This window comes from Scyliorhinus torazame, chromosome 7 (genome assembly GCF_047496885.1).
Source record: "Scyliorhinus torazame isolate Kashiwa2021f chromosome 7, sScyTor2.1, whole genome shotgun sequence".
Taxonomy (NCBI): domain Eukaryota; kingdom Metazoa; phylum Chordata; class Chondrichthyes; order Carcharhiniformes; family Scyliorhinidae; genus Scyliorhinus; species Scyliorhinus torazame.
This window is the reverse complement of record NC_092713.1, coordinates 232,632,646-232,658,138: the sequence shown is the minus strand read 5'-3', so window position 1 is coordinate 232,658,138 and position 25,493 is coordinate 232,632,646. Positions and strand designations below refer to the sequence as shown.

At 48.9% G+C, this 25,493-nt stretch overlaps 1 protein-coding gene across 1 annotated transcript in view; it reads right to left on the bottom strand.

The window, feature by feature from the left end:
• Positions 1 to 24,834, bottom strand: part of pde6a (phosphodiesterase 6A, cGMP-specific, rod, alpha) — a 104,766-nt gene extending 79,932 nt beyond the window's left edge. The window contains exon 1 of the mRNA XM_072512141.1: positions 24,021 to 24,834. Within this exon, the coding sequence (XP_072368242.1) occupies positions 24,021 to 24,488 (468 nt within the window). The 5' untranslated portion in view covers positions 24,489 to 24,834. The remainder of the gene's footprint in view (positions 1 to 24,020) is intronic.
• Positions 24,835 to 25,493: the final 659 nt, after the last annotated feature.

The following is a 25,493-nucleotide window of genomic DNA, read 5'->3' as shown; positions in this document are numbered from 1 at the left end:
TGGAGGGAGAGGGGGCGGCATGGAAGAGGTTGGAGATGGCGTCCTGCACAGGAACGAGCCTGGGGGCGCTGGTGACGGCACCGCTGCCGCTCTCGCCGACAAGGTACACCACGAGCCCGGTGGTGGCGGCAACGCTAAAGATCTGGGGGCAGTGGAGACGGCACAGGGGTGCGATGGGAGCCTCGGTGTGGTCCCCGATCAGAGATAACCATCGGTTTGTCCCAGGAAGGATGGACGGGGGGTTTCAGAGCTGGCATCAGGCAGGGATTAGAAGAATGGGGGACCTGTTCATCGATGGGACGTTTGCGAGCTTAGGGGCGCTGGAGGAGAAGTTTGGACTACCCCCGGGAAATGCTTTCAGGTACATGCAAGTGAGGGCATTTGTGAGGCGGCAGGTGAGGGCATTCCCGCTACTCCCGGCACAGGGGATTCAAGACAGGGTGATTTCGGGCATATGGGTCGGAGAGGGCAAGGTGTCGGTGATATACCAGGAGGTGAAAGAAGAGGGGGCGGCTTTGGTAGAGGAGCTGAAGGGTAAATGGGAAGAGGAACTGGGGGAGGAGATTGAGGAGGGTCTGTGGGCTGATGCCCTAAGTATGGTTAATTCCTCTTCCTCGTGTGCCAGGCTTTGCCTGATACAATTTAAGGTTGTTCACAGAGCGCATAGACGGGGGCGAGGCTGAGCAGGTTCTTTGGGGTGGAGGACAGATGTGGGAGGTGCTCAGGAATGCCGGCGAACCATGCCCATATGTTCTGGTCGTGCCCGGCACTGGAGGGGTTCTGGAGGGGAGTTGCGAGAACTATATCTAAGGTGGTGAAAGTCCAGGTCAAGCCAAGTTGGGGGCTAGCATTATTTGGAGTAGCGGACGAGCCGGGAGTGCAGGAGGCGAAAGAGGCCGGCATTCTGGCCTTTGCGTCCCTGGTAGCCTGGCAGAGGATCTTGTTAGTGTGGAAAGGTGCGAAGCCCCCCAGTATGGAAGCCTGGATAAATGACATGGCAGGGTTTATCAAGTTGGAGAGGATAAAGTTTGCCCTGGGAGGGTCTGCGCAGGGGTTCTACAGGCGGTGGCAACCGTTCCTAGACTATCTCGCGGAGCGTTAGATGAAGTTTGGTTAGCAGCAGCAGCAACCCAGGGGGAGAAGGGGGGAGGGGGGGGATATCTTTCTGGGGAGGGGGGGGGAAAGAGGGAGGGACTGGGAAGCAGGTTTTTTCTGAGGAGCATCTGAGCAAGAAAATACATAAATGATCCGGAAAACTGATATGTACGGGAGGAATCCAATGTACAAAGTTCTGTATCATATTGACTTGCCATGTTTATGTCTTGCTATGCGAGCTTTCTTTTCTTTTTGGTACGGGGGAGGGGGGTTTTGTTCGTATGGTTGAAAATTTTGTGAAAAAATTCTTAATAAACATATTTTTTTCAAAAACTCTATATCATCATTGCTGAAGGCTGAATATAGGTTTCCAAATGTCTGAACTGCAGGACAACAAATATTTTAAGACAAAAGACTTATCCAAAAGAGAAGACTGAAGAGAATTGACCTTTAGACCCACGGGGACTAGAAAAAAAGAACTTATTGAGGAACTGGTATCTCCCTCTTCCCTTTGGGAAGAATCTTCTAAAGAGGAATGATCTTCAACTCCTGGGAAGACTATCACAACTGTATCATCGACTGCTATTTTAAAGACTGAAAAGATATTGAAGATCAGGGATTTCAATGAACTTAGATGAGGAAGGATAAACACGACCAACTTTTTGTAAGACTGTCAGGAAAAGAAAAAGTAATGATTTCCCAATTATTTTTTGTGAGGACTATCTACTTTCTGTAGGTCAGTGGTAGGAGAGGTTTACCTTATTCTGTGTGAGGTTGCTGTAAAGGGAGGAACTGCGTAGAACATGGAGACAAGACAGCCTCATCTTCTGTAACAAGGTGAAATTACTGTTTGGGTTAAGACTGCTGTACAGGATTCTGCAGCTCCAGAAGTGCTAATGATTCTGCTGCAGTTTCAGCGTGACCTCCAGCTCTGAAGAGAAGGCAACTTTCAGCAGGGACACAAGGATGGATGGCAATTGTCTTTCACCCCTGGGAAAGTGACAGCGCCTGGATTCTCTGTTCCTGAGACTAAGTTTTGACGCCGGGGCAGGATTCATGGACTTCCATGACAGCAAAATTGGCGCCGAACCTGGTCCAATCCAACGGCTATTGAGGGGCTTGCAGCCGCACCACATGGAACACAATCGATTCAATGAGAAACAGTGCCAGATTCGCGATTGACACTCAGGAGGCTGACAAGCTGCAACTGCATACACACAATTTGCTCCCCACACACATCATCCCAGCCAACAAGATGGCACTGGTTGCATTGGAGTGTGCCCGTATGGCTGATGGGAAGGCTGGGGCCAGAGTGTACCTCCGGGGGGCCTGGGGGATCACCCATATGACCCATCGCCCTAAGTTCACAGTGGACATTCAGCGGTGTGTGCAGCTGCATGGCTGCCTTGCCGGCTGCGGAAATGGTGTTCCATGCCCGTCCACCCTGACCCCACAGCCCAACTCTTGCCCCCCCGCCCCTCCACACACACACACCCCTGCTACTCCACCCGGCCCTGGCAGAAGCCTGCGGCCAGCGGCACAACTGTCAGAAAGCTATGGCGATGTTGGACACTTTCCGTACCTCCTCTCTTTCCCTCATCAGCCCCGGCTCCTGTTTCCCAATTTGTATAAGCACAAGTGAAACTCGCCATCGGGACTTCGGCCTGTTGGAGGCGGAGAATCGCAGAGGCCCTGGAGAATACCAGTTCCTGCCCGCTAATGATATGCCAATGATGTTTTCTGTACGTGCATTCTGGACTGCATTGATGCCTCTGTCGAGGCGACGGAGAATTACGATTTGCCATGAAATCGGAGCCCGCCGCGATTTGGCGTGGAAACTGATTGCCCGCCCAATTGCATTTCCCAATTCCAGCGTCAGCCGACGGAGAATCCCACCCCAGTTCTTTAACTGTGTGACCCGTGCAGCTGAACATGGTCAGGCTCCCAATTCCGATGACCTTGCTACTTGAACTCAGGGCCTTCTTCACGAAGGTGGGTCTCACAAGCCCTCCCCTGTCGCCGTGGCTTCTCTTTGCTGAGGTGATGGAGTTTTCACTCTGGGTGGAGCCTTCACAGGGGGTGGCTTCCAGGTGTCTCTTCTTATACTCTCTCCTTTCTCTCTTTTGCCCCTTTCTAGAAAGTTCTCTGGCTTCCAGCAAATGAGGTTACTGGAAGGGGGTGGCAGCACCCAATGGGATTGCTGATTCCACATATGGACGACGTCAGGAGCCCCCTAGCTGTCCATTCTAGGTGTACAAAGCGCACGTACCCCTTTCCATATATGGTGTTCAGGCGCCACTGAGTCTGATCGATACTTGACCTGAGGTGCTGAGAGTCTGGTCGATATTAGCCAATCCACAAACACTGACCTTATTTGGCTAAGGTCGATGACCTCCGGTCCCAACTTCGAGGACATTCAGATTTGCCTTTATTCACCTCTGATCAATGTCTGTGTTTACTAGGCCTGTCCGAATTCCCATCAGGCCTGACGGTTCAAGTTGTTGGCTACTGTTTAATTTAGATTGTCCAATTCTGTATCTGGCCTTGCTTTTTAGGCTGTTGGCTATTTTGTCACAGAGGAAACCATTCCTCATGTTGCTAGTATTTGGTAATTTCATAGAATCCCTACAGTGCAGAAGGGGGCCATTCAGCCCATCGAGTCTGCACTGACCAAATGAGCACTCTATTCAGACCCACTTCCGCCTCTATTCCCATACCTTAACCTGCACATCCTTGGACACTGAGGGACAATTTATTATTGCCAAATCACCTAACCAGCACATCTTTAGACTCTGGGAGGAAACCGGAGCACCCGGAGGAAACCCGCACCGACACGGGGAGAACGTACAAACTCCACACAGACAGTGACCGAAGCCGGAATTGAACCCGAGTCCCTGGTGCTGTGAGGCAGCAGTGCTAACCAATGTGCCACCATGCAGCTCCACGGCGAATGGGAACCGGGAGTACTCATCAATCACGTTCAGGAAGTACGTGTTGCGGTCGGTGGAGGGGAGGGGGCCTTTGAAGTCCATGCTGAGGCGTGCAAAGGGACGGAAAGCCTTTATCAGGTGTGCTTTCTCTGGCCGGTAGAAGTGCGGTTTGCACTCCGCGCAGATTTGGCAGTCCCTGGTGGCTGTCCTGACCCCCTCGATGGAGTAGGGCAGGTTACGGGTCTTGACAAAATGGAAAAAGCGAGTGACCCCCGGGTGGCAGAGGTCCTCGTGGAGGGCTCGGAGGCGGTCCACTTGTGCGGTGGCACATGTGCCGCGGGACAGGGCATCAGGAGGCTCGTTTAGCTTCCCGGGACAATACAAGATCTCGTAGTTGTAGGTGGAGACTTTGATCCTCCACTGCAAAATCTTGTCGTTTTTTATCTTGCCCCGCTTCGCATTATCAAACATGAAAGCAACCAACCGTTGGTCAGTGAGAAGAGTGAATCTCCTGTCGGCCAGGTAATGCCTCCAATGTCGCACAGCTTCTATTATGGCCTGGGCCTCCTTTTCGACTGAGGAGTGGCGGATTTCGGAAGCACGGAGGGTACGTGAGAAGAAGGCGACGTGGCCTTTGCAATGTCTGCTGAAGACCTGGCGGGCCTTTATCGACAGGGGAAAAGTTGTGGATTGGATCAGGGACGCATAGTTGGGGACCTTGTCCGCATAGTTGGGGACCCACTGGGCGTAGTAACTGAAAAACCCTAATGATGTGGAGATGCCGGAGTTGGACTGGGGTGAGCACAGTAAGAAGTCTTACAACACCAGGTTAAAGTCCAACAGGTTTGTTTCGATATCACTAGCTTTCGGAGCGCTGCTCCTTCCTCAGGTGAATGAAGAGATATGTTCCAGAAACATATGTATATAGACAGATTCAAAGATGCCAGACAATGGTTGGAATGCTTGGAATCCGGGACTGATCCAGAGTCACCGAGGCTAATCGCAGCAGTTGAGAGTTCTCTTCGGGCAGTGCGTGGTCAGTCAAGCTGGGGTCCTGGGGGTTCATCCAAGATGGCAGCTCCCATTGGTCGCACATGGCTGGGGTGCACAAAATGGCGGTGCCCATCCCTCCAACATGGCGTCCGCGGAACAAGATGGCGGCGCCCAGGGTCCACACATGGCCCTGGAATAGGAAGATGGCGGCGACCGCTGGCCGCACCGGGACCGTGGAGAAGTTTGTGGTTGCGGCCCGCATTCGCCGCCAGAGACCGCGGCAACCGCACGGGCCTGACATACCCCCACAAAATGGCCCTTTTTGCCGCATCCCTTGCAGGTGGATGCGCGGGCCGGGCAGCGCTGGCGGGGGTGCTAGGCCTGCCCGCAAAAGTAGCAGCGGGGCCCCTCGGGGTTGCCAGTCCGCCTTGCAGCGCAGGCCTGTGGGGGGATGGGGGAAGTCTCGGGGTCGGCCGTGGAGGGGTTCCACGCTGCCCAGGGGGCTGCCGCGCGGTCGGGAATGTAAGCGCGGGCGTTCCTGGAAGCCACGTCCAGGGAGCCTGTAAGGGCCCGTGCCTCCCTGAGACCCAGAGTGTCTTTTTCTAACAGTCGCTGGTGGATTTGTGAGGACAGCATACCTGCCACGAAAGCGTCCCGGACTAAGAGTTCAATGTGCTCGCTCGCCGAAACTTGCAGGCAGCTGCAGTTTCTCCCCAACACCAGGAGTGCACGGTAGAATTCCTCCAGCGATTCCCCAGGGGTTTGTCGCCTTGTTGCAAGCAGCTGCCGGGCGTAGACCTGGTTTACCGGGCAAATATAGTGTCCTTTTAGCAGCTCTATTGCTGCATCAAAGTCTTCTGCTTCCTCGATGAGGGTGTAAATCTCCGGGCTCACCCTTGAGTGCAGGACTTGCAGTTTCTGCTCTCCCGTGGGTGTGTTTTCGGCCGTCCCGAGATACCCTTTAAAGCATGCCAGCCAGTGCTTGAAGATTGCCGCTGTGTTTGCCGCGTGGGGGCTAAGTTGCAGACACTCCGGCTTGATCCGGAGCTCCATCCTTTCTTCTTAAAAAACTAGTTTATTAAATTGATGCACAATCAATGACCACTAAAGCGAGGTTGTAGTCCAACTGAAGGCTTTAATAAGCTAGATGTTTCCCCTAGCAGCTCAGGTACAGAATGAAGGCTGCTGGGGCGGCACGGGCTCTTATGCACCGCCCAGCAGGGCGGAGCTACCATATATCCTAACCAATAGAAAGCATACAGTTTCCACCAATGGTGCTCCAGCCTGTCAGGTACCGTAATATCTCTAATACCACATACACCAACGGTGTTTACTGTACATGTGTTCTGGAACACATTGATGTCGTTGCCGAAGCACCAGAGAATTGCGATTTGGCATGAAACCAGCACCCACCACGATTTTGATGTCTAAATCGATTCTCCACCCAATCTCATTTTCCGATTCCGACATCGGCCGACGGAGAATCCCACCCAATTAGTCACTCAAATGATAATCATCTGGTTTTGCCTCGGATCCTTAAAAGTATACTAACATCACCACTCAACAGGAATGTATATTGATTGTGAAGAATGTAGAGACTCAATAATCTGGCAGTTCCTGTAGTTGATAGCATCAATAATCCGGTCTTTGATCGGAAGTCTATGCTGCCTGGACTTGGTGACTTGATGTTTAATTGATTAAGGATCAATAGCTGAAGCCAGTTGAGATCGTCTGCTAAAATGTTAAATACTGCTCCAGTATCAATTTCTAGGAAGCATTTAAAGCTTGAACTTGTACTATCACTGACAGGTAGCCTATATTAAAACCATCTATTTCCTCTGGGAAGTCTGTATGGTAGTTTTTTTACTGGACATTTCAGGAATATGTTCTATAGATACGCACTGGTCTGCAACTGTGGGTAAATAGCTGGATTTGCAGAAATGCTTGCAATGTCCAATCTCGCCTCACTGAAAGCACGCCACACACCCTGCTGGGGAGTCTTGGAGCGGGATTCTCTGGGTCGGAGAATCGCCGGGGGGCGGCGTGAAACCGGGCCTCCCCAGCAATTCTCAGGCCCGCGATGGGCCAAAGTCCCGCTGCTGTCATGCCAGTCTCGCCGGCGGGAATTAAACCACCTCTCTTACCGGCGGGAATGGCGGCGCGGGCTGACATCTGGGGTCCTGGGGGGGGGTGTGGGGCGATCTGGCCCTGGGGGGTGCCCCCACAGTGGCCTGGCCCATGATCGGGACCCACCAATCCGCGGGTGGGCCTGTGCCGTGGGGGCACTCTTTTCCCTCCACCTCGGCCATAGCCTCCGCCATGGCCGACGCAGAAGTGTCCCCCCCCCCTGCGCATGTGCGGGGATGTTGTCAGCAGCCGCTGACGCTCCCAGGACTTCCACCGGCCGGCAGAGTCCCTTCGGCCCCGGCTGGCGTGGCGCCAAAGGCCTTTCCCGCCGACCGGCGGTGCACCAACCACTCTGGCGCGGGCCTAGCCCCTCAAGGTGAGGGCTTGGCCCCGAAAGGTGCAGAGAAATCCGCACCTTTGGGGCGGCCTGACGCCGGAGTGGTTCCCACTACTCCATCCCACCGGGACCCCCCCGCCCCGCCGGGTAGGGGAGAATCCCGGCCCTGGTGTCTATGCTTGTTTTTTGTGCCATGTTGTGGTGATGCCGGCATTAGACTGGGGTGAGCACAGTATGAAGTCTTACAACACCAGGTTAAAGTCCAACAGGTTTGTTTCAAATCACTAGCTTTCGGTGCACTGCTCCTTCTTCAGGTGAATGAGGTTCATCTGAGGAAGGAGCAGTGTTCCGAAAGCTAGTGATTTGAAACAAACCTGTTGGACTTTAACCTGGTGTTGTTAAACTTCTTACTGTTTTTTGTGCCACCTCGCTTTTTTCCCTTTTGGATGGTTTGGTGGGCTTTGCTGCTGCCCACCAACACATTGAAATTGTGTGAAGCCTCAGAGTCACAGCAAATTATAGACTGATTCGAAGCAAATTATAGCCTGAGCATGCTGCTGAATAACAGTGTTCCATGATGGCTAACGGTGTTTCCATGGTTCCCATGTTGGCCTCTCAGTGGACCTTCGAGGCAGTTAAATGGGCAGGTCAAGGGCAGGGACTGTTCACTCAGAGTGGTTATTGTTATCTCTCTGCAGAGTGGTTATTGTTATCTCTCCTTCGACTTTCAAACTCTCTCAAGTTGCTTTTAAAAGGTTTTTTCACTCTGTGGTTCCTGAGGTAAAATCAATGGGTGGGATTTACCGACCACCCCGCCGCATGTTTTTCGGCGGCGGAGGTAGCCCGCCAGCAGGATCTACTGACTCCACCGTTGTCAACGGGATTTCCCAGTGACCACACCCCTCGTCGCCGGGAAACCCATGTGCCGGCGTGGGACTGAATGTCCCACCGGCATAAACAGTTGGTAAATCCCGCCCAATATCTTTTACATCAATGTCTCCATCATTAACACCATGCTCTGAGGTTGGGGGCTGAATTCTCCACCTTCGGGATTCTCCGTTTTTCCGGCAGCCTGGGGGTTTCCCGGCGGCATGGGTCTGCCCCACAATGGGAAACCCCATTGGCCAGATGGCAAAACGGATATTCCCGAAGGCGGAGAATTCTGGTGCGGCGTGAGGGAGAAACCCGTCCTGTGTCTTTTTCCTTTGGGCTGTAGATGTGGGGCTTGGTCTTCGCCAGACTGCAGACATATTGGGATGACACGGTGGCACAGTGGTTAGCACTGCTGCCTCACAGCTCCAGGGACCCGGATTCAAGAAGAACAAGGTAGCCTGCCTCAAAGGCTACTGACCGGTGGCCCTGACGTCTGTTATCATGAAATGCTTCGGGTGGCTAGTCATGAGACGGATCAACGCCAGCTTCCCAGACGGTCTCGATCCACTGTTGTTCACCTATCACCGCAACCAGTCCACAGCAGATGCTATCTCCCTGGCTCTATAATTAACATTCGAACACCTCGACAACAAGGACACCTACGTGAGACTGCTGTTCATAGACTACAGCTCCGCCTTCAACACCATTATCCCAACAAGACTTATAGCCAAACTCTGCCATCTTGGACTTGACCGCTCCCTGTACAGCTGGATCCTTGACTTCCTCACCAACAGACCACAATCTGTCAGAATAGGCAACAGCGCCTCCTCCCTAATGGTCCTCAACACCAAGACCCCATAAGGATGTGTGCTCAGTCCTCTACTGTACTCCCTATACACACACAACTGTGTGGGAAGATTTAACTCCAACTCAATCCGTAAGTTTGCAGATGATACGACTGTGGTGGGTCGTATCTGAAACAATAACGAATCAGACGGGAGATAAATCACTTGGTTTCTTGGTGTACCGAAAACAACCTCTCTCGAAATGTCGGAAAGACCAAGGAACTGATCATTGACTTCAGGAAGCGTAGCACGACCCCCACCAACCCCCCCCCCCCCCCCCCCCCCCCCATCTGCATCAATGGCTCCGAAGTGGAGATGGTCGATAGCTTTAATCGCCTGCGGGTCATCATCACCAACAGTCTGTCCTGGCCCACTCACGTTGATGCAACAAGAGAGCCCAACAATCATCTCTTCTTCCTACGGAAGCTAAAGAAATTCGACATATATGCATCGAATCTCACAAACTTCTACAGATGTGCCATAGAGAGTAACTGCTCGGCCCAAGATCGCAAGAAACTGCAGAGTATGGTGAACTCCGCCCAACGCATCACACAAGCTTGCCACCCACACATTGATTCTGTCTACACCTCCCGCTGCCTCAGGAAGGCAGACAACATTATCAGAGATCCCTCCCACCCATTCTTTGCCTCCTTCCAGACCTTTCCATCAGGCAGAAGGTACAGAAGTCTGAAGACCCGCACATCCAGACATAGGAACAGCTTCTTCCCCACAGCTACAAGACTCCTCAACGACTCTCCCTCGGACTGATCTGTTCCCTGTAAGAACAATATTCGTGACGTCCTATGCTGCTCAAGCTCATGCATTTGCTTTGTTTGGCCCCTTGTTCCGCACTGTAACCAATCATGGTTTGTCGATGTACCATTTGTCAATGTTCTCTGTCGATTATTCTTTTTGTCTTCTATGTACGTACTGTGTACGTTCCCTCGGCCGCAGCAAAATACTTTTCACTGTACTTCGGTACATGTGACAATAAATCAAATCAAATCAAAATCAAATCAATTTTGGCCTCGGGTGACTGTCTGTGTGGAGTTTGTGTGGGTTTCCTCCAGGTGCTCCGGTTTCCTCCCACAATCCAAAGATGTGCAGGTTAGGTGGATTCACCATGCTAAATTGCCCCTTAGTGTCAAAAACGTTAGATGGGGTTACTGGGTTACGGGCATAGGATGGAGGCATGGGCATAAGTAGGGTGCTCTTTCCAAGGGCCGGTGCAGACTCGATGGGCCGAATGGCCTTCTTCTGCACTGTAAATTCTATAATTCTACTCTGGTAACGGCTGAACACTTGTTTATTGGTATTACTTCCAAACAGGTTACAGAGTGTGTATGTAGCTTTTAGGCATGATTCCAACCCCTCTCTCTCATGGGAGTGCGGGAACCCAGCCAATGGGGAGTTTGCATGGGGCCTGGGAGCAGGACCCCAGGCAGTGTGGACCAGGGAGCTGAAATGTTAAGACCTGTTGTATAGTGTTCTGTGCCTGCTCCTTAACTGCCTTTGCCTTTCATCAATACAGTCCTTTGTTAACTACTGGAAGAAGGCAGTAAAGAAGGCAAATAATATGCTGGCCTTCACAGCGAGAGGATTTGAGTATAGGAATAGAAAATGAAAAATGAAATGAAAATCGCTTATTGTCACAAGTAGGCTTCAAATGAAGTTACTGTAAAAGCCCCTAGTCGTCACATTCCGACGCCTGTTCGGGGAGCCTGGTACGGGAATTGAACCGTGCTGCTGGCCTGCCTTGGTCTGCTTTCAAAGCCATCTATTTAGCCCTGGGCTAAACCAGCCCCGGAATTGGGGTGTGTTACTGCAATTTTTACTGCATTGGTGAGGCCACACCTGGAGTAGTGTGTGCAATTTTGTTGTCCTTCTCGAAGGAAGGGTGTTATTGCTATGGAGGGAGTGCAGCGAACATTTACCAGGCTGATTCCTGGGATGGCAGAACTGTCATATGAGGAAAGACTTAAGTCGGTTAGGATTATATTCATCAGAGTTTAGAAGAGTGAGAAGGAATCTCATCGAAACTTATAAAATTCTAACGGGATTAGACAGAGTAGATTCAGAAAGAATGTTCCCGATGATGGTCCAGAACTAGGGGGTCATAGTTTGAGGATAAGGGTAAACCTTTTAGGACTGAGGTGAGGAGAAATTCCTTCACCCAGAGAGTGGCGAATCTGGGGAATTCACTACCACCAAAAGTTGTTGAGGTGAAAATGCTGTGGAATTTCAAGAAGGAATAAGATATAGCTCTTGGGGCTAAAGGAATCAAGGGATTTGGGGGAGAAAGCAAAGGATCAGGGTATTGAACTTAATGATCAGCCATGATTATAATGAATGGCGGAGAAGCCTCGAAGGGTCGAATGGCCTCCTTCTGCTTCTATTTTCTATGTATGATTTGATGTAAGCCTCCAGTGTATCTCTTGAGCCACCACATTGGGGACAAGGCAAACAGTCATTGTGAATTGAGGGGGGGGTGGAAGGAATAGTTGAGAAATTAGCAAAGCTCCAGCAAGAGTCAGAATCTTTTAAACCATGGTTGCGATTCTCCGGCATTTTTACGCTCTCACTCGAGCGAAACGAGGCCGGTGAATAGCAGGAGAGACAGAAAACAAGAACCACACCAGGTGCCAAGCAGCTTGCGATGCAACCATCCTGTTCCCGGAGGCGAAAATGGGATCCCGCCATAGAGTGGCGAGAAACCAATTATCACCACTTAAGCCCAGTTTCCATACAATTAACAGGAGCCACCCCATATCCAATGGCCCCCTGTCATTCAGCATCCTCCCCAGCAAGTGATCACACTGGCACCGATTAGGACTCCTTTTGAAAAACGGTGGAAGGGCTTCTGTGAGGAGCCGACGTGGTGAGTAGCCATCTTTGCTCATAGGCAAAGAGTCTGGCGGTGCTGGGCTTGCCACCCTAATGCTGGGCAGGGGTGGGGAACCCTTGGCTGGGGGAGGGGACCCTCAGCTGGGGGTGGGGGACCCTCCGCAGGGGTGTGCCACATTGGGAGGGTGGGGGGGAGGCGCTGGGGCGGCAACCGGGGGCAACTGCTTGCAGCACCACAATCACAACTGGATCGTGTGTGCTCTTTCCAGGGGCAACCCTTGCCCTGCCCATCTGCCCCATCAACTACCCATAACCCACACCAAATGCTGAGGCCTCTGGCTGTGCGGCTGAAGGATTTTGCGAATAAGGAATTGGCAATCTTGGTTAAGTGAGCACATCACAGAACCCAAGTGGATTCCCGTGGGTGAGTGGGCCATGTAGCATGTGGAGTCATGGCCTAGAATCCCAATCAAAATGCCTGGACACTGTGCCTGAACACTGCAGGAGGCAACACCACAAGATGCAGTTCTGATGCCACGGTCACTCCAGTGGTGCACTCCAGTACACCGCCCGGAGTGTCGCCTGTTTTGTGGTGGCCTGCTGTGCCCTCCACAACCTTGCACAGCAGCTGGACAACAAGCTGGAGGTTGGTGATGGGGAACATGTGGCCACCTCTGAGGAGGAGGAGAAAGAGGAGGATGCGGATGATGAGGTGGCGCCGGACCAGCAGGGGGTGGAGGATGAAGCCAGGGAGGAACTGGAGGACAAGCTGGAGGCTGCAGGACAGGCGGTAGCGACAAGGATCCGGCAAGCCCCGAGGCCCAGGGAGGCTTTCATACTCTGTCCGCACCATCAGCGGGTCACTGTGGAGGTCAGGGGGGGTGATGATAACCCGCAAAGAGCTGAGCGCCAGTGTTCCTCAATCTATGCCACAGTCTGACCGTTGCCTGGCCGCTCACTCACACCCATCACCTGCACGCAGTGTGCCCGAGGGTATGGAGAGATGCCTGGAGAAATGGCCCAAGGGTTCGGGGGTTGGCCCGCATTGTGAAAGAAAGTGAAAGAGACGTCATATTGGTTGTGCTCAAGGGTGTTTATTGTGTTTTACAATTCCCCACTCTCCTGATGTGCTGCCCCACCCCCTCCCTACCTTCCCCACTCCCTCCCTCACCCCCCTGCAGCGCCTCAGCCATGCTCACCTGCGACTGGAACAAGCTCCACAGCACCTTGGCCATTCCCTTCTCAGAGCGGGACATGTCCCACAGAACCTGATCAAGGTCGGCCTGGTACTGGGGTCATCCCCCAGCGATGCGGACATTCCGTCGAAACCGTCAGCCAAGGCCGTCACCGACAGCGTGACGCCTTGGACACTTTCACTAATGGTGCTGACGCCGTGTACCAGGCTCTCCACTGGGGTCGCCACCCCAGCAGTGTTGGCCTCGGTGCCACTCATTGCCAGCGACATCTCCTGCACCCGTAGCCTCTGGGTCTCCTCCAAGCGGCTATGGACCTGCTGGAGTGATGCTGACATCTCCCCCTGAATGTCCCAGCCTCACCCTAACCTCTCCACCAGCTCCAGGAATTTCTCTTCCACAGGTTCAGCATCAGGCTGAGACCCAGTTGAGTCCTGAGATCCAGCAGACCTCCAACTGCTGTCTGGCCTGAGGGTTCCTGCCTCCACCTGATGTGCATCAGCAGCATTGTGGTGCTCATCAGATTGTGCCCCAGAAACCTGACCACTAACATTTCCCATCTGTTCACACTTTATACTACAATTTCCATCTTGCAGTGGAAGTAAACTTATCACTGAAGTGTCAGACCTCCTTGCAGTGGAAGGCAATAATACTAGAATGTTTTCCTAAGCAGTTTGAAAGATATTTCATAACTAATATTACTGTGAAGGTACTTCCCCACTGAAGAAAATAATTAGATGATGGAAAATATTCCAGAATATAATCCAGTTACATATCCTGATGTTAATTATGTCAAATGTGGGTTATGATATGAGTAGATAATCACAAAGTATTTTCTTTGCTCCACAGTCCCTTGTCACAGATTTGGGTTATATTACACAAAACATGAAGCAACCAAAAATCATTTGACAATTAATCCATTTGATGTGGTCATCAGCAACAATGGAGTGACAATTCTTAACAATAGAGTGAGACATGCAGCAATACCAATAGCATGCTGTTCGACACTGACTAATGTATCCTGCTACAACTGCTGAAATGTTATATAATGTAATTGGACCTCAAGTACCACCACATATTCTGTCATTCAGGGATTCACATAAAAATGTTGGGCCCAGAACTCTGATCCAACATTTGGCCCATTGCCACCACAGCCTCCCCCTTTTTCATGTCCCCTACCACAAGAACATGTCTACCCCATTAGCTACATTACCAGCTCAAACATATCTGTATCTTACAAAGTGCAGTAAATGCGATCCCAAAACATACCTGTACCTAGGAGTACAACAAACACATTTATCCTTCAAAATAATACAGGAATCACCAATGTCCCTCTCACATGGACAACTAGATTGGAAAACAATTATCCTGGAATTTACAAAATAGAACTAAGACATCTAATGTGACAATGACTACCCCAAACTGAAATTTTAAAAACAGCTCCCAACTATGATTGTAGATATTCCCAACTATATTAGAAAATATTAGCAAATATACTCCAGATTATGAGAAAACATGATTGTGAATATCACTGAAAAATAAGTAAATATCCCTAATTAAGCATAAATATTAATGAATATTTTCAACTATCCCAAAAAGTAGTGAATATCTCTAAATACCTCAGAGAATTCGGGCGTGATTCAACGGTAATACTTCCAAGAGTCATTTTGGCATGTTTGACGTGGTGTTCCTCGATGGCTGCATTGGTGAGATCGCAGCTCATATTCATCAGCACTTAGTGCCAGAAATAAGCCCCATGAACTTCTCACCCTTACTGGCTGTCTCGCTGTCTGGTTCACCCAACAAAACTGCTTTTAAACACTGCCTCAGCACTCACTCCCAGTCAACTCATGAGCATGGCAACCCTGGAACCTGCTCTTCGCTTTGGGGATGAAGACCTGGACAAGACTCCTTGACGCTGTTAATGAGAGGCAGAGCATCCTGTTCCCCTGAGGGGCTCAGCAGCATCAGCAATGATGTCTGGGAGGCAGTGGCTGTGGATGTCCGTATGGGCAGCATGATAAGGAGGATCGCCGTTCCATGTTGGAATGAGACCAATGACATCCATTAATCAGCAAGGGCAAGTTACCACCTCTCTCCTGGCATCAGTTGCACCTGCCACCCCTCAAAGTCACTGGCTGACCCCTCCCATCCTCCCCGCATCCGATCTTCGTGCTTGTTGCTCAGCACCCCATGGCACCCGCCAGGTGCAATGCCCACATATGCCATCTGCTACAGATGCCCCTGACCCATCAAGCGTGCATCTCAAAATACCCTCTCTTTGTCCCCGCAGGAGAAGATAGCCCATAATAAGTGGGAAAAGGGCAAGACGGGGGATGTATGCCAGAGATCAGAGTCCTCACCTACGGACACTGGAGATCGTGGGGTTGTCCAAGGAGAGAGCAGTCACCAACAGTGAGGTTGGCCTTTGCCGCAGAGGTGAGGATCCACTGCCCCTTCACCCAGAAGATCTGCCTCAAGTGAATAGTTCATGTCAGACAAAATGATCCTTCCTGTGCTGTAATTTTCTTTGTTCTTAGTTCCCTCTCACTGATTACATGTTCATTGTCTAGCAAGATCTGCTGAGGACAGGCCATCTGGAGTCTTCCTCCACCGCCACTTATGAAAACACTTAGGAGGAGAGCTCTGAGTAGACCACCATCGAGGTGTCACAGCTATCAACCCACCTTCCACCACCACAGAGACACACACCACAATGGGCAACATTAGTGGATAGGCTTCTGGGGCTCAATCTGGTGAGCACCACACAGCTGCTGATGCACATCAGGTGGAGACAGGAACATCCAAGGGAGTCAGCAGTTGGAGGTCCGCAGGATCCCAGGGCACAGCTGAGTCCCAGTCAGATGTCCAACATCTGGACAAGATTATCCCAGAGCTGATACAGATGCTAGGACATGGCCATGGGATTCATGCAGGGATATCCGAGACATTCCAGCGAGTGCACAGGCAATTGGAGGAGTCCGAAAGGCTTCGGGTGCAGGAAACGCAATGTGTTGCACCGAGGTCAGCACTGCTAGGGTGGGGACCACAGTGGAAAGCCTGGAGCACAACATCTGCGCCTTGCGTGGTGGTGCCCAGGGCATGGTTCAGTGTGTGACGGCCATGGTTGAGGGCCCCAACATCATGTCCCAGCTGATGAAGCACATGTCCCAGACGCAGGTAGATATTGCTGAGGCACGGCAGAGGTTGGCCCAATCACTGAGGGCCATTGCTAAGGGCGTCGACACTATGGTGCAGAAAATGGGGAGCCGCCAGGGCTGGCAGAGCCAGATGACGCAGAAACGCCAGCAGCCCCTCCTCCCATAGAGTCTCCCAGGGCCCTACGAGCACCGGCACGGAGTAGGAAGCAATGGAGGCCAACACAGGGCCTGCCACCAAGGAGGTTTCAGTGATCTCCAGTTATTCTGATTCCTCCTTTTGCCCCTGACAGTGGCAGCTCTCAAGGGCAGCAGGCAGAACAGGGTGGTACGGTGACGCCTGTTTCACCGGTAAGTTGGCCAGGGCCCTCCGGCACCAGACCTTCCTGAGAACGTCAGCCAAGGGCATCAAAGGCCACAGGGCATGGAAAGCAGCAGATTGCTTCCACCTGTGACCATGGAAAATCAAGATGACTGAGGAACCACTGAGTGGGGGGTCACTATCTGGAGCTAGGGGGAATGGAAATGTCAAATGTTCAATATTAATGCAGACTACATCTGATACATGTGAAGCTTCTGTCACGTTAATCCTCACAACAGGCCTGCCTGCACCCCCACCCCTTGTTGCCCTCCGCTTCCACCACCCCTGCCTCCCAGGCACACTGGTCCAAGATCAAATGCTCCTGTTGCAGACCCCCATTCAGAGGATGGATGTGTGCTGTCAGCAGAAAGACAGGCGTATTCCAGAAACTGAGGAGAACCAGAGCTTTCCTCACAGCGTGTTGTTACTCTCCTGCCTTGTATATTCACCCACTGACAGTGCCAACACAGGCCCATCATCCTGGCATGATCTTACAAAGACCCTTGGATGGGGTGAAACATGGTTGTCAGGGAGGGGGTGAAGGAGAGGAATGGAGGCGAGGAGGGAAATAGGAGGGAGATGGGGCGGTTTTGAGGTGATGGACGCAGCCTCATCCTATGAGAATCTGGTGAGGATGAGGGCCTCCCTGACCCTCTGAGCATGCCACCACCTGCCCTCCATCCTCTGGCTCCTCCTCTGGCTCCTCCCTGGGATCGCCTTCCAGCCCCTTCAAGTCTGCCGTCTCCTCAGCCGAGGCCGCATGTCCTTCCTCTTCCAGCACATTGCCCTACTGCTGTGCCATGTTGTGGAGAGCACAGCAGACCATCACAAAGCAGGAGACCCTCTGGGGGGAGGCATACTGCAGGGCACCACTAGAACAGTCCATGCATCAGAACTGCATTTTCAGCAGTCCGATGCACCGTTCAATGACAGCACAGTTGGCAACATGGGCCTCATTACAGCGGGTCTCCACATCAGTCTCAGGCCTCTGCACCGGTGTCATCAGCCAGGACCTCAGTGTGTGTGTATTCCTTGTCCCCCCCAAGAGCCAATCCATCATCCCAGAGTGGTCTTCAAAGACACCTGGGATCTCTGAGAGGCCCAGGATGTAGCTAGCATGTGCACTCCCTGGGGAGCGGGCACACACGTGCATGATATAGAGGCAGTGTTCGCACACAATCTGAACATTCAGGGAGTGGAACCCCTTCCTGTTCATGAAGGGAACTCCCTGATGCCGCGGTGTGTGCAGGGCAACAAGTATGCCATCAATCGCCCCCTGTGCCCGGTGATGGAATCAAATCTTGCAGCCCAGGCTTCTTGGTGGGCCTGTTCCAGCTCAAAGATGATGTAAAAGAACAAACAAAGAACAAAGAAATGTACAGCACAGGAACAGGCCCTTCGGCCCTCCAAGCCCGTGCCGACCATACTGCCCGACTAAACTACAATCTTCTACACATGTAGTTGGTAGCCCAGTCATAAAGGGCATCCGTGACCTCCCGGATGCACCTGTGGGCTGTAGATTGCGAAATGCCACACAAGTACCCACTCAAGACCTGGAGTGAACCAGTGGCATAAAGGTTGAGGACTGTGGTGACCTTCACGGTCACCAGGAATGGATGTCCACTTTCTCCATGGGGTGTCAATTCCTGAGGACATGGCACAGGTGCCAAACTGTTTCTGGCCTGAAATAGTGTCTTCTGTAGCACATGCTGTCCATCATCTCATTGAAAGGCCAATGACACCTGTACACCTTGGGCCATTACAGGCCTCCCCCTCTGGGTCCCTCCTCAGCCTAATAGGTGGCCGGGTCTTCAGGATGTACGGCAGACATCCGCACATGGGGTGCCACCTCCAAACTGCTTTGTTGCTGCTGCCTTCTTGGGCTTCTGGCCATTTAGGCTGCGACCAGCAACACGAGGGCAGCCACCGCGAGACGAAAACCAGCAACCATTTTGGTATCTGTAAGGAATTGAAAGGATAAACTGACAATTGGTTAGGGCTTCCATCCCAGGACTCTCAAATCGCACAAGTCTCCCCCACGTAAGTGTCCCACCTTCTTTCAGAGTGCCATCCAGTGAGGTAGTTGTGCTGCCAAACCTTGCTTTGCACACTCACTCCCAGCTCCATCAGGAGCCCCTAGACCCCAGACCTCGGCCGGAAACATTAGGGAGGCTGTGCTCAGCTGCCCTCCCCTGATCCACACATTACCCTTTGGCCGTGAGAGGATCCCAGTGCTGAAGCCCTGATCTTTAGTGTTTGATTGTTGGCAGCTGCCTCTACGGTGCTGATGCTCCTCGAGTTCAAGCACATTGTTCAAGCATCAAAGGTTACTTGAAATGCAATGCACTAATCATCCTCTGAGACATGGCACTCGTGCCCACGAGGAGGCACTTGAGAGTTGAGGAGTGTGAAGTGCTCTCACAACCAACAAGGCTAATTCCTCATTTGCACTCGCCTTCAGCTGTGAAGCTAGAGGCTGCTCACAATCAAAAGGGATGAAATTGACTTTCAGGATAGAAGCCACAGCAGTTTGGTAGGACAGACAGGCTGCTCACAGATGCACCCCCCCCACCCCCACCCCACCCCAAGCACTAGGCATGCAGCTCCGGTGTCCTTGAGCTGCAAAATGGAGATGCCTACTCACCTCCTCAGTTCTCCTCAGCAGCCATTATACCAGATTCATGTTATTGAAACGGGATACTGTTATGACCCTATAGGAGACCCGGGGATCTGTAACATCAGAGTCCCTGTGGCCTCGCCTGAATAGGACCCACCCTGCCATCCTAATAGGATGAGGGGGCATGGCTAACACTCCTGTTGCTCGGACTTCTAGGATATAAATACCCTAGCCTAGGTATGGGCTGGCTGCGGGAGACCCTTTGGGGAGTAGGAGGAATGTAGGACATCGCTTCCGAGTTGTTGCTTGCCTGAGACTTTACAAGTACTAAACAATGCCCATGGGATTTCTCACTGGTGAGTCAGGTAATTCTTGGGAGGCCACTGCATTTGACTTCAATCTCACTAATGAGATTGGAATGAAGCTAAATGAGAGTTAATGATATGATCTTTGGGCAAGATCGCCAACAGGAGTAGGCTGGGTGAATCGCAAACTGGTTTGCACCCGTCGAGAATCTCGATTTTGGCCTTTCCCACTAGTTACCCGACCCACCCAGATCCGAGTCAGTTGCAATGCGGTGGTCGAATCTTACCCTATGTGTTGAAGGGTATATAGGAAGCAAGCAAGGTTATAGGAAGAAGAAGTAACTGTTGTGTAGAAAAATCCCAGCACAGATTTATTGGACCAATCGATTTTTTTCTCTGCCATGCTGTAACATTCTATGATTCAATAGGTTGTTATTGATTACTCAGTTAAAATAGTTTAATAATAATACGGAGTTAGAAAATACCCGAGATATGGGGGGGCATGGTAGCACAGTGGTTAGCACGGTGGTTTCACAGCTCCAGGGTCCCAGGTTCGATTCCTGGCTTGGGTTACTGTCTGTGCGGAGTTTTCACATTCTCCCCGTGCCTACGTGGGTTTCCTCCGGGTGCTCCGGTTTCCTCCCACAGTCCAAAGATATGCAGGTTAGGTGATTGGCCATGCTAAATTGCCCTTAGTGTCCCAAAAAATAGGATAGGTGGGGTTACGGGGTTACAGGGATGAGGTGGGATGTAGACTTAAGTAGGGTGCTCTTTCCAAGGGCCAGTGCAGACTCAATGGGCCAAATGGCCTCCTTCTGTACTGTAAATCCTATGATTTTATGATATGTACAGCATTAAATTTAAGACAGCACATTGGTTAGCGCTGTTGTTTCACAGCCCCAAGGTCCCAAGTTCGATTCCCGGCTTGGGTCACTGCCTGTGCGGAGTCTGCACGTTCTCCCAGTGTCAGCGTAGGTTTCCTCCGGGTGCTCCGGTTTCCTCTCACAAGTCCCAAAAGCCGTGGGGCTGGATTCTCTGCCCCACCGTGCCACATTTCTGCCCCGACCTGCCGGCAGGATTCTCTGTTATGCCAGCCGGTCAATGGGGTTTCCCACTGTGGGGCAGCCCCACGCCATCGGGAAACCCCCGGCTGCCGGCAAAACGGAGAATCACGCTGGTGGAGAATCTCGTCCGTGCTGTTTGCTGAATTGGACATTCTGAATTCTCCCTTTGTGTGCCCGAACAGGCGCCGGAGTGTGGCGACTAGGGGATTTTCACAGTAACTTCATTGCAGTATTAATATAAGCCTACTTGTGACAATAAAGATTACTATTATTACTATAAAAGTACAAGACGTGAATATACAAGGGTTTTTGACTACATTTCCTTTTACTTTTGATAGTTTATTTTGAAATCAATAAATGGAAAAGTACACTTGAAAATATATTGTTTATCATTGTATTATGTTATTTAATTTTCTGATAAAATGTTTTGAAAAATTACAGTTTCCAACCAACAACTATGCTGACAAAGATGTTCCATTAAATCAGCTTGTAGAGCATGACCTACACAGTAATCCATGTGGCTATAAGTGTGACAGGATTAGTTTGTTTGATAATTTAGTATTAATACTTAAGTCTTCATGAAACAACTATCAAAACAAGAAAGCCTTGTGCATTATGCAAATCTGAAATATCACTAACTTGCCTTATCTTTTTACAATTGCTGACAAGCCTGCTGCGTATTTCCAGTAGGTTTTGTTCCATCACTAATTACCTTATGGTAGTGACTGTAACTAATTAGGATGTGGAGATGCCGGCGTTGGACTGGGGTGAGCACAGTAAGAAGTCTTACGACACCAGGTTAAAGTCCAACAGGTTTGTTTCAAATCACTAGCTTTCGGAGCACTGCTCCTTCTTCAGGTGAATGAAGAGTTAGGTTCCAGAAACATATATATAGACAAAGTTAAAGATGCAAGACGATACTTTGAATTCAAGTCATTCAAAGTATCATCTTGCATCTTTGACTTTGTCTATATATATGTTTCTGGAACCTACCTCTTCTACCTCTGGAACCTACCTCTGGTGTTGTAAGACTTCTTACTGTAACTAATTAGGACTGACATTTTTGTTACAGAGTTACAGAATCCAAATTGTTGTCAGTGAGATTCATCTACTCACGTTTTGTTAAAATACATCTCCTTGCAACTACTAAAATACACTTTAAATTCTATTTAAATAAAAACAAATATGACATTATTGGAGTAAATTTCTGCAATATTTATTGTAAGTAAGATTGTATCTACTGCCTGTATCTAAATTCTGAAATCTAACAAAATAAAGAGGAATGGAATATCCAATCCGTGTTAAAGCTTGAACTCAAGATTAGGCTACAGTATTTCCAAATAGGTTTCAACTTTTTTTCATATTTTAGTAACATTCCATTGCATCTCTTCTCATTACATTGCAAAACCAAATATATTTTTCACACATTGCATCAGTTATATGTAATCTGCAGCTAGAATTAGAGACAGGCTCAGCAGCTCCTTCTGTTGGGCAGTATGTGCAAAAATCTCCTCCAGATAAACAGAAGACGCTGGAAAAACTCAACAGGTCCGCCAGCATCTAACAGCAGAGAAACCAAGTTAACATTTCGAGTCACAGACCCTTTGTCCGAACTCGGACCCTATAGGACCTGACCCTTCATCAAGTCTATGATTCGAAACGTTAACTCGGTTTCTTTCCTGATAGATGCTAACAGACCGGCTGAGTTTTTCCAGTGTCCTCCGCCCTTGCCTAAGATTCCAGCACCCGTAGTATTTTGCTTATTTCTTCTAGATAAAGTCATGTATCTTTTTACAACTGAATGGAGTGGAATAAATGAAGTATTTTCACCACGCTTTCTGAAAAACATATATTGTGATGCATTATATTTGTGTGCTCCTTTTACATGTGGAATTGAGCCACAAATGTAGAGATAAAAGAAGCTAAAATATCTTGCTTGCAGCTGATGCTGCACTGGTCCCATAGCAGCTCTGTAGATCCTCAATATTACTGGTAAAGGTACAGGTTTATTATTGTTACATCTAGTACCTGCAGTCAGTGGTTGTTTTGGACCACCTGTATTTATAAGTAGAAATGTGTCCTTTGCAAAACCTATTTACATAATTACATGAATATAATGGGGAAATCTACAATGCACAAAGTACTTTCTTGATTGAATTAAGTTAAAAAATAATGGGACTGTTTGTTGCTGTATACTCACATATAATATTCTGCATATTCTCTATTTGATTATTCAATACAGTGTTCATGTAATTAAATCTGCTAATGTGTTTTTGCTCATATATTTTTAAAACACTTATTCAGATTTGCATTTCAATAACTCCAGCAATGAAGAGAGGCTGGCTAGGCTGGGATTTTTCTCCTTAGAGCAGTGAAGGCGGAAGAGAGAACTTGATTGAGGTGTACAAAATTATGAAGAACATAGATAGGAAGAAATGTTTCCCCTTCGCTGAGTGGTTAATAACCAGGGGACAATACTACAAAAGTTGCTGATGTAGCACAAAGGAACTATGCAGTTTTTGGGGGGGTTATGAGAAGTGCCCATTGTTGTTGAAATTGCTAATATATATCAGAGCTCTGTCTGGTCCCAGCCAAAAGTTCATTATCGGTAACAATTGTGTTTAAGGAACCCCTATTTGAAGAACTATTTTTATGCTGCACTATTTATTCAATTCTGTGCATATTATATCTTCTCTTTCAATCTCATTGCTTCTTAAAAAAGAAGCCAACGCGTTGGCATTTATCTTAAAAAAAGTTAAATCAAATTTTAATTAGCCCTAGTTTACCTCTAATGATAGATACTTTTGTGTATCTGTTTCCTGCAACACCTTGTTTCTCTCAATTCATAAATCTATTCCTTGTTGCTTTTGCACTCGGTCTCACTCATTTTTGCAATCACTATTGGTCTTCACATGCTTTTCATTGCCATGCCACAATTCCTGTACGACACTGCTTACCCTGTCAGCTTCTTCTTCCTTCTCTAAGTCTATTTTATCCTCCCTTCTCCTTCCTCAGAATGTCTTTCACACCTTTTATTCTTTATTGCTTTATTCAGTCTGAATATTTGGCTGTCTCTGGCTGACTCACACACAATGATTTTGAGCAGGATAAGCATTGAAAAGTAAATGTATGGTAAATTCCTTTGCTCGAAAAGAGTGTTTACAAACATTGTAATGCAAAGTGTATTGATAAACTAAATGGTCCATGTCATTATATCAAATACATTTATTTCACTAAACTAGAGCAGCATTAAACTGAAGAAGAAATACATCCAGTACCTTGCTTTTATCCTGGACATTGACTGTTTTCTTAATGTGAGCCACATATCCAATGATCCCAGTGTCAAGAGGAAAAACTATTTCACAATCTGGTGAAACAAAACAATCTTCGAAAACAGAATCTTTCTGAATATTGAACAGCCTGGTGGCAAGTTCAGGAGTTCCATTTCTGGATCTGTACATGAACAAACTCATGCGATCTGCTTGAATGAGAAATGTAATTCTCCTGAGTATATTAAACACTGTCTTTTCCATATTAACATCCTGCATGTCTCGAATCAGCTCAAAAATGATTTCACTTTCCTCAACACAGTTTATCTCCCGGAACATATTATAGTCTATACTTGCTTGTTGAGATCCCAGCAAGTTAGCAATATGTATAGGTCGTAGTTTCGTGTCGTAGTATTCTTTGGCAAAGGTGGGATTACTGTCCAGGAACTTCTCCACATCTTCCTTGGTTGAACTCATTTTGGAATATGTATTTCCTTTCCTTTTCCACGCACGATAACAAAATAAATTTTATGAAGTAAACTAATAATATACGACCATTCCTTCCATTCCAGGGTTTATGAAGTAACAGTGTTTCATGGAAACAACAGGCTTACTAACACCACTCAGATCCAAGGTTAGGTGAACCATTGAACAGCTTTCAATTGCATTTGCTCAGTGATGCTGAAGGTGAAAGTAGGATTACAATTGATGATCACATGACATTGATTAAATCTAGAACTAATCAAACAGGGCGATATTTCAGTTTAAGAGATGAGCAATTGTACAGGTCAAATAAAGTGCCAATCCCCAAAGAATTGAAAACAATGGCATGTAACGCATTAAACCTCGCACAGTAAAACTCATTAAGTTAATAAGTAGTAAGATCCTGACGTATAAGAGAACCTTTTAATAAACATGGTTTAAATTGGAAAAAACACAGCAATTTCTATTCCTACATGTTGCATTATTTATGTAGGGATACATTTTCAAATTCTGTTCACATTTTGCTTCAATTAAACCTGACTCCTTTCCTATAAAACAAAGAATAGAAGGTATTTGGATTGGGCTTGGATTAAAAATCCCCCTGTCATCCCTTGTTGATCTAAATGCTTATAATGGGATGAAGGAATCTTTATCTGCAGATTATGTTTGTTAGGGCCTTACAGGTACAAGGTTATTCTTGTAATGGCAGCAGTGGGGAGTTCTAACTGCTCACATCATTTCTTTATAAATATATTTTGAAACAATTTACCTTGCCAGCACCAATTCACAACTGAACAACGCAAGTTATTAAAACTGCAGTTTTGAACGCCACAGAGTAGATTCCCATCAGGCATAAATGGTGTCACATTTGACAAAAGCATAAGGGATACTTTTAAAGCTGAACTAGCCACTGGGCGGGTCAATTAGAAACACAGGCACATATGCTTTCCAACTATTTAAAAAGTGATGGTCATATAATCATGTGTGGTGCATGTCCAA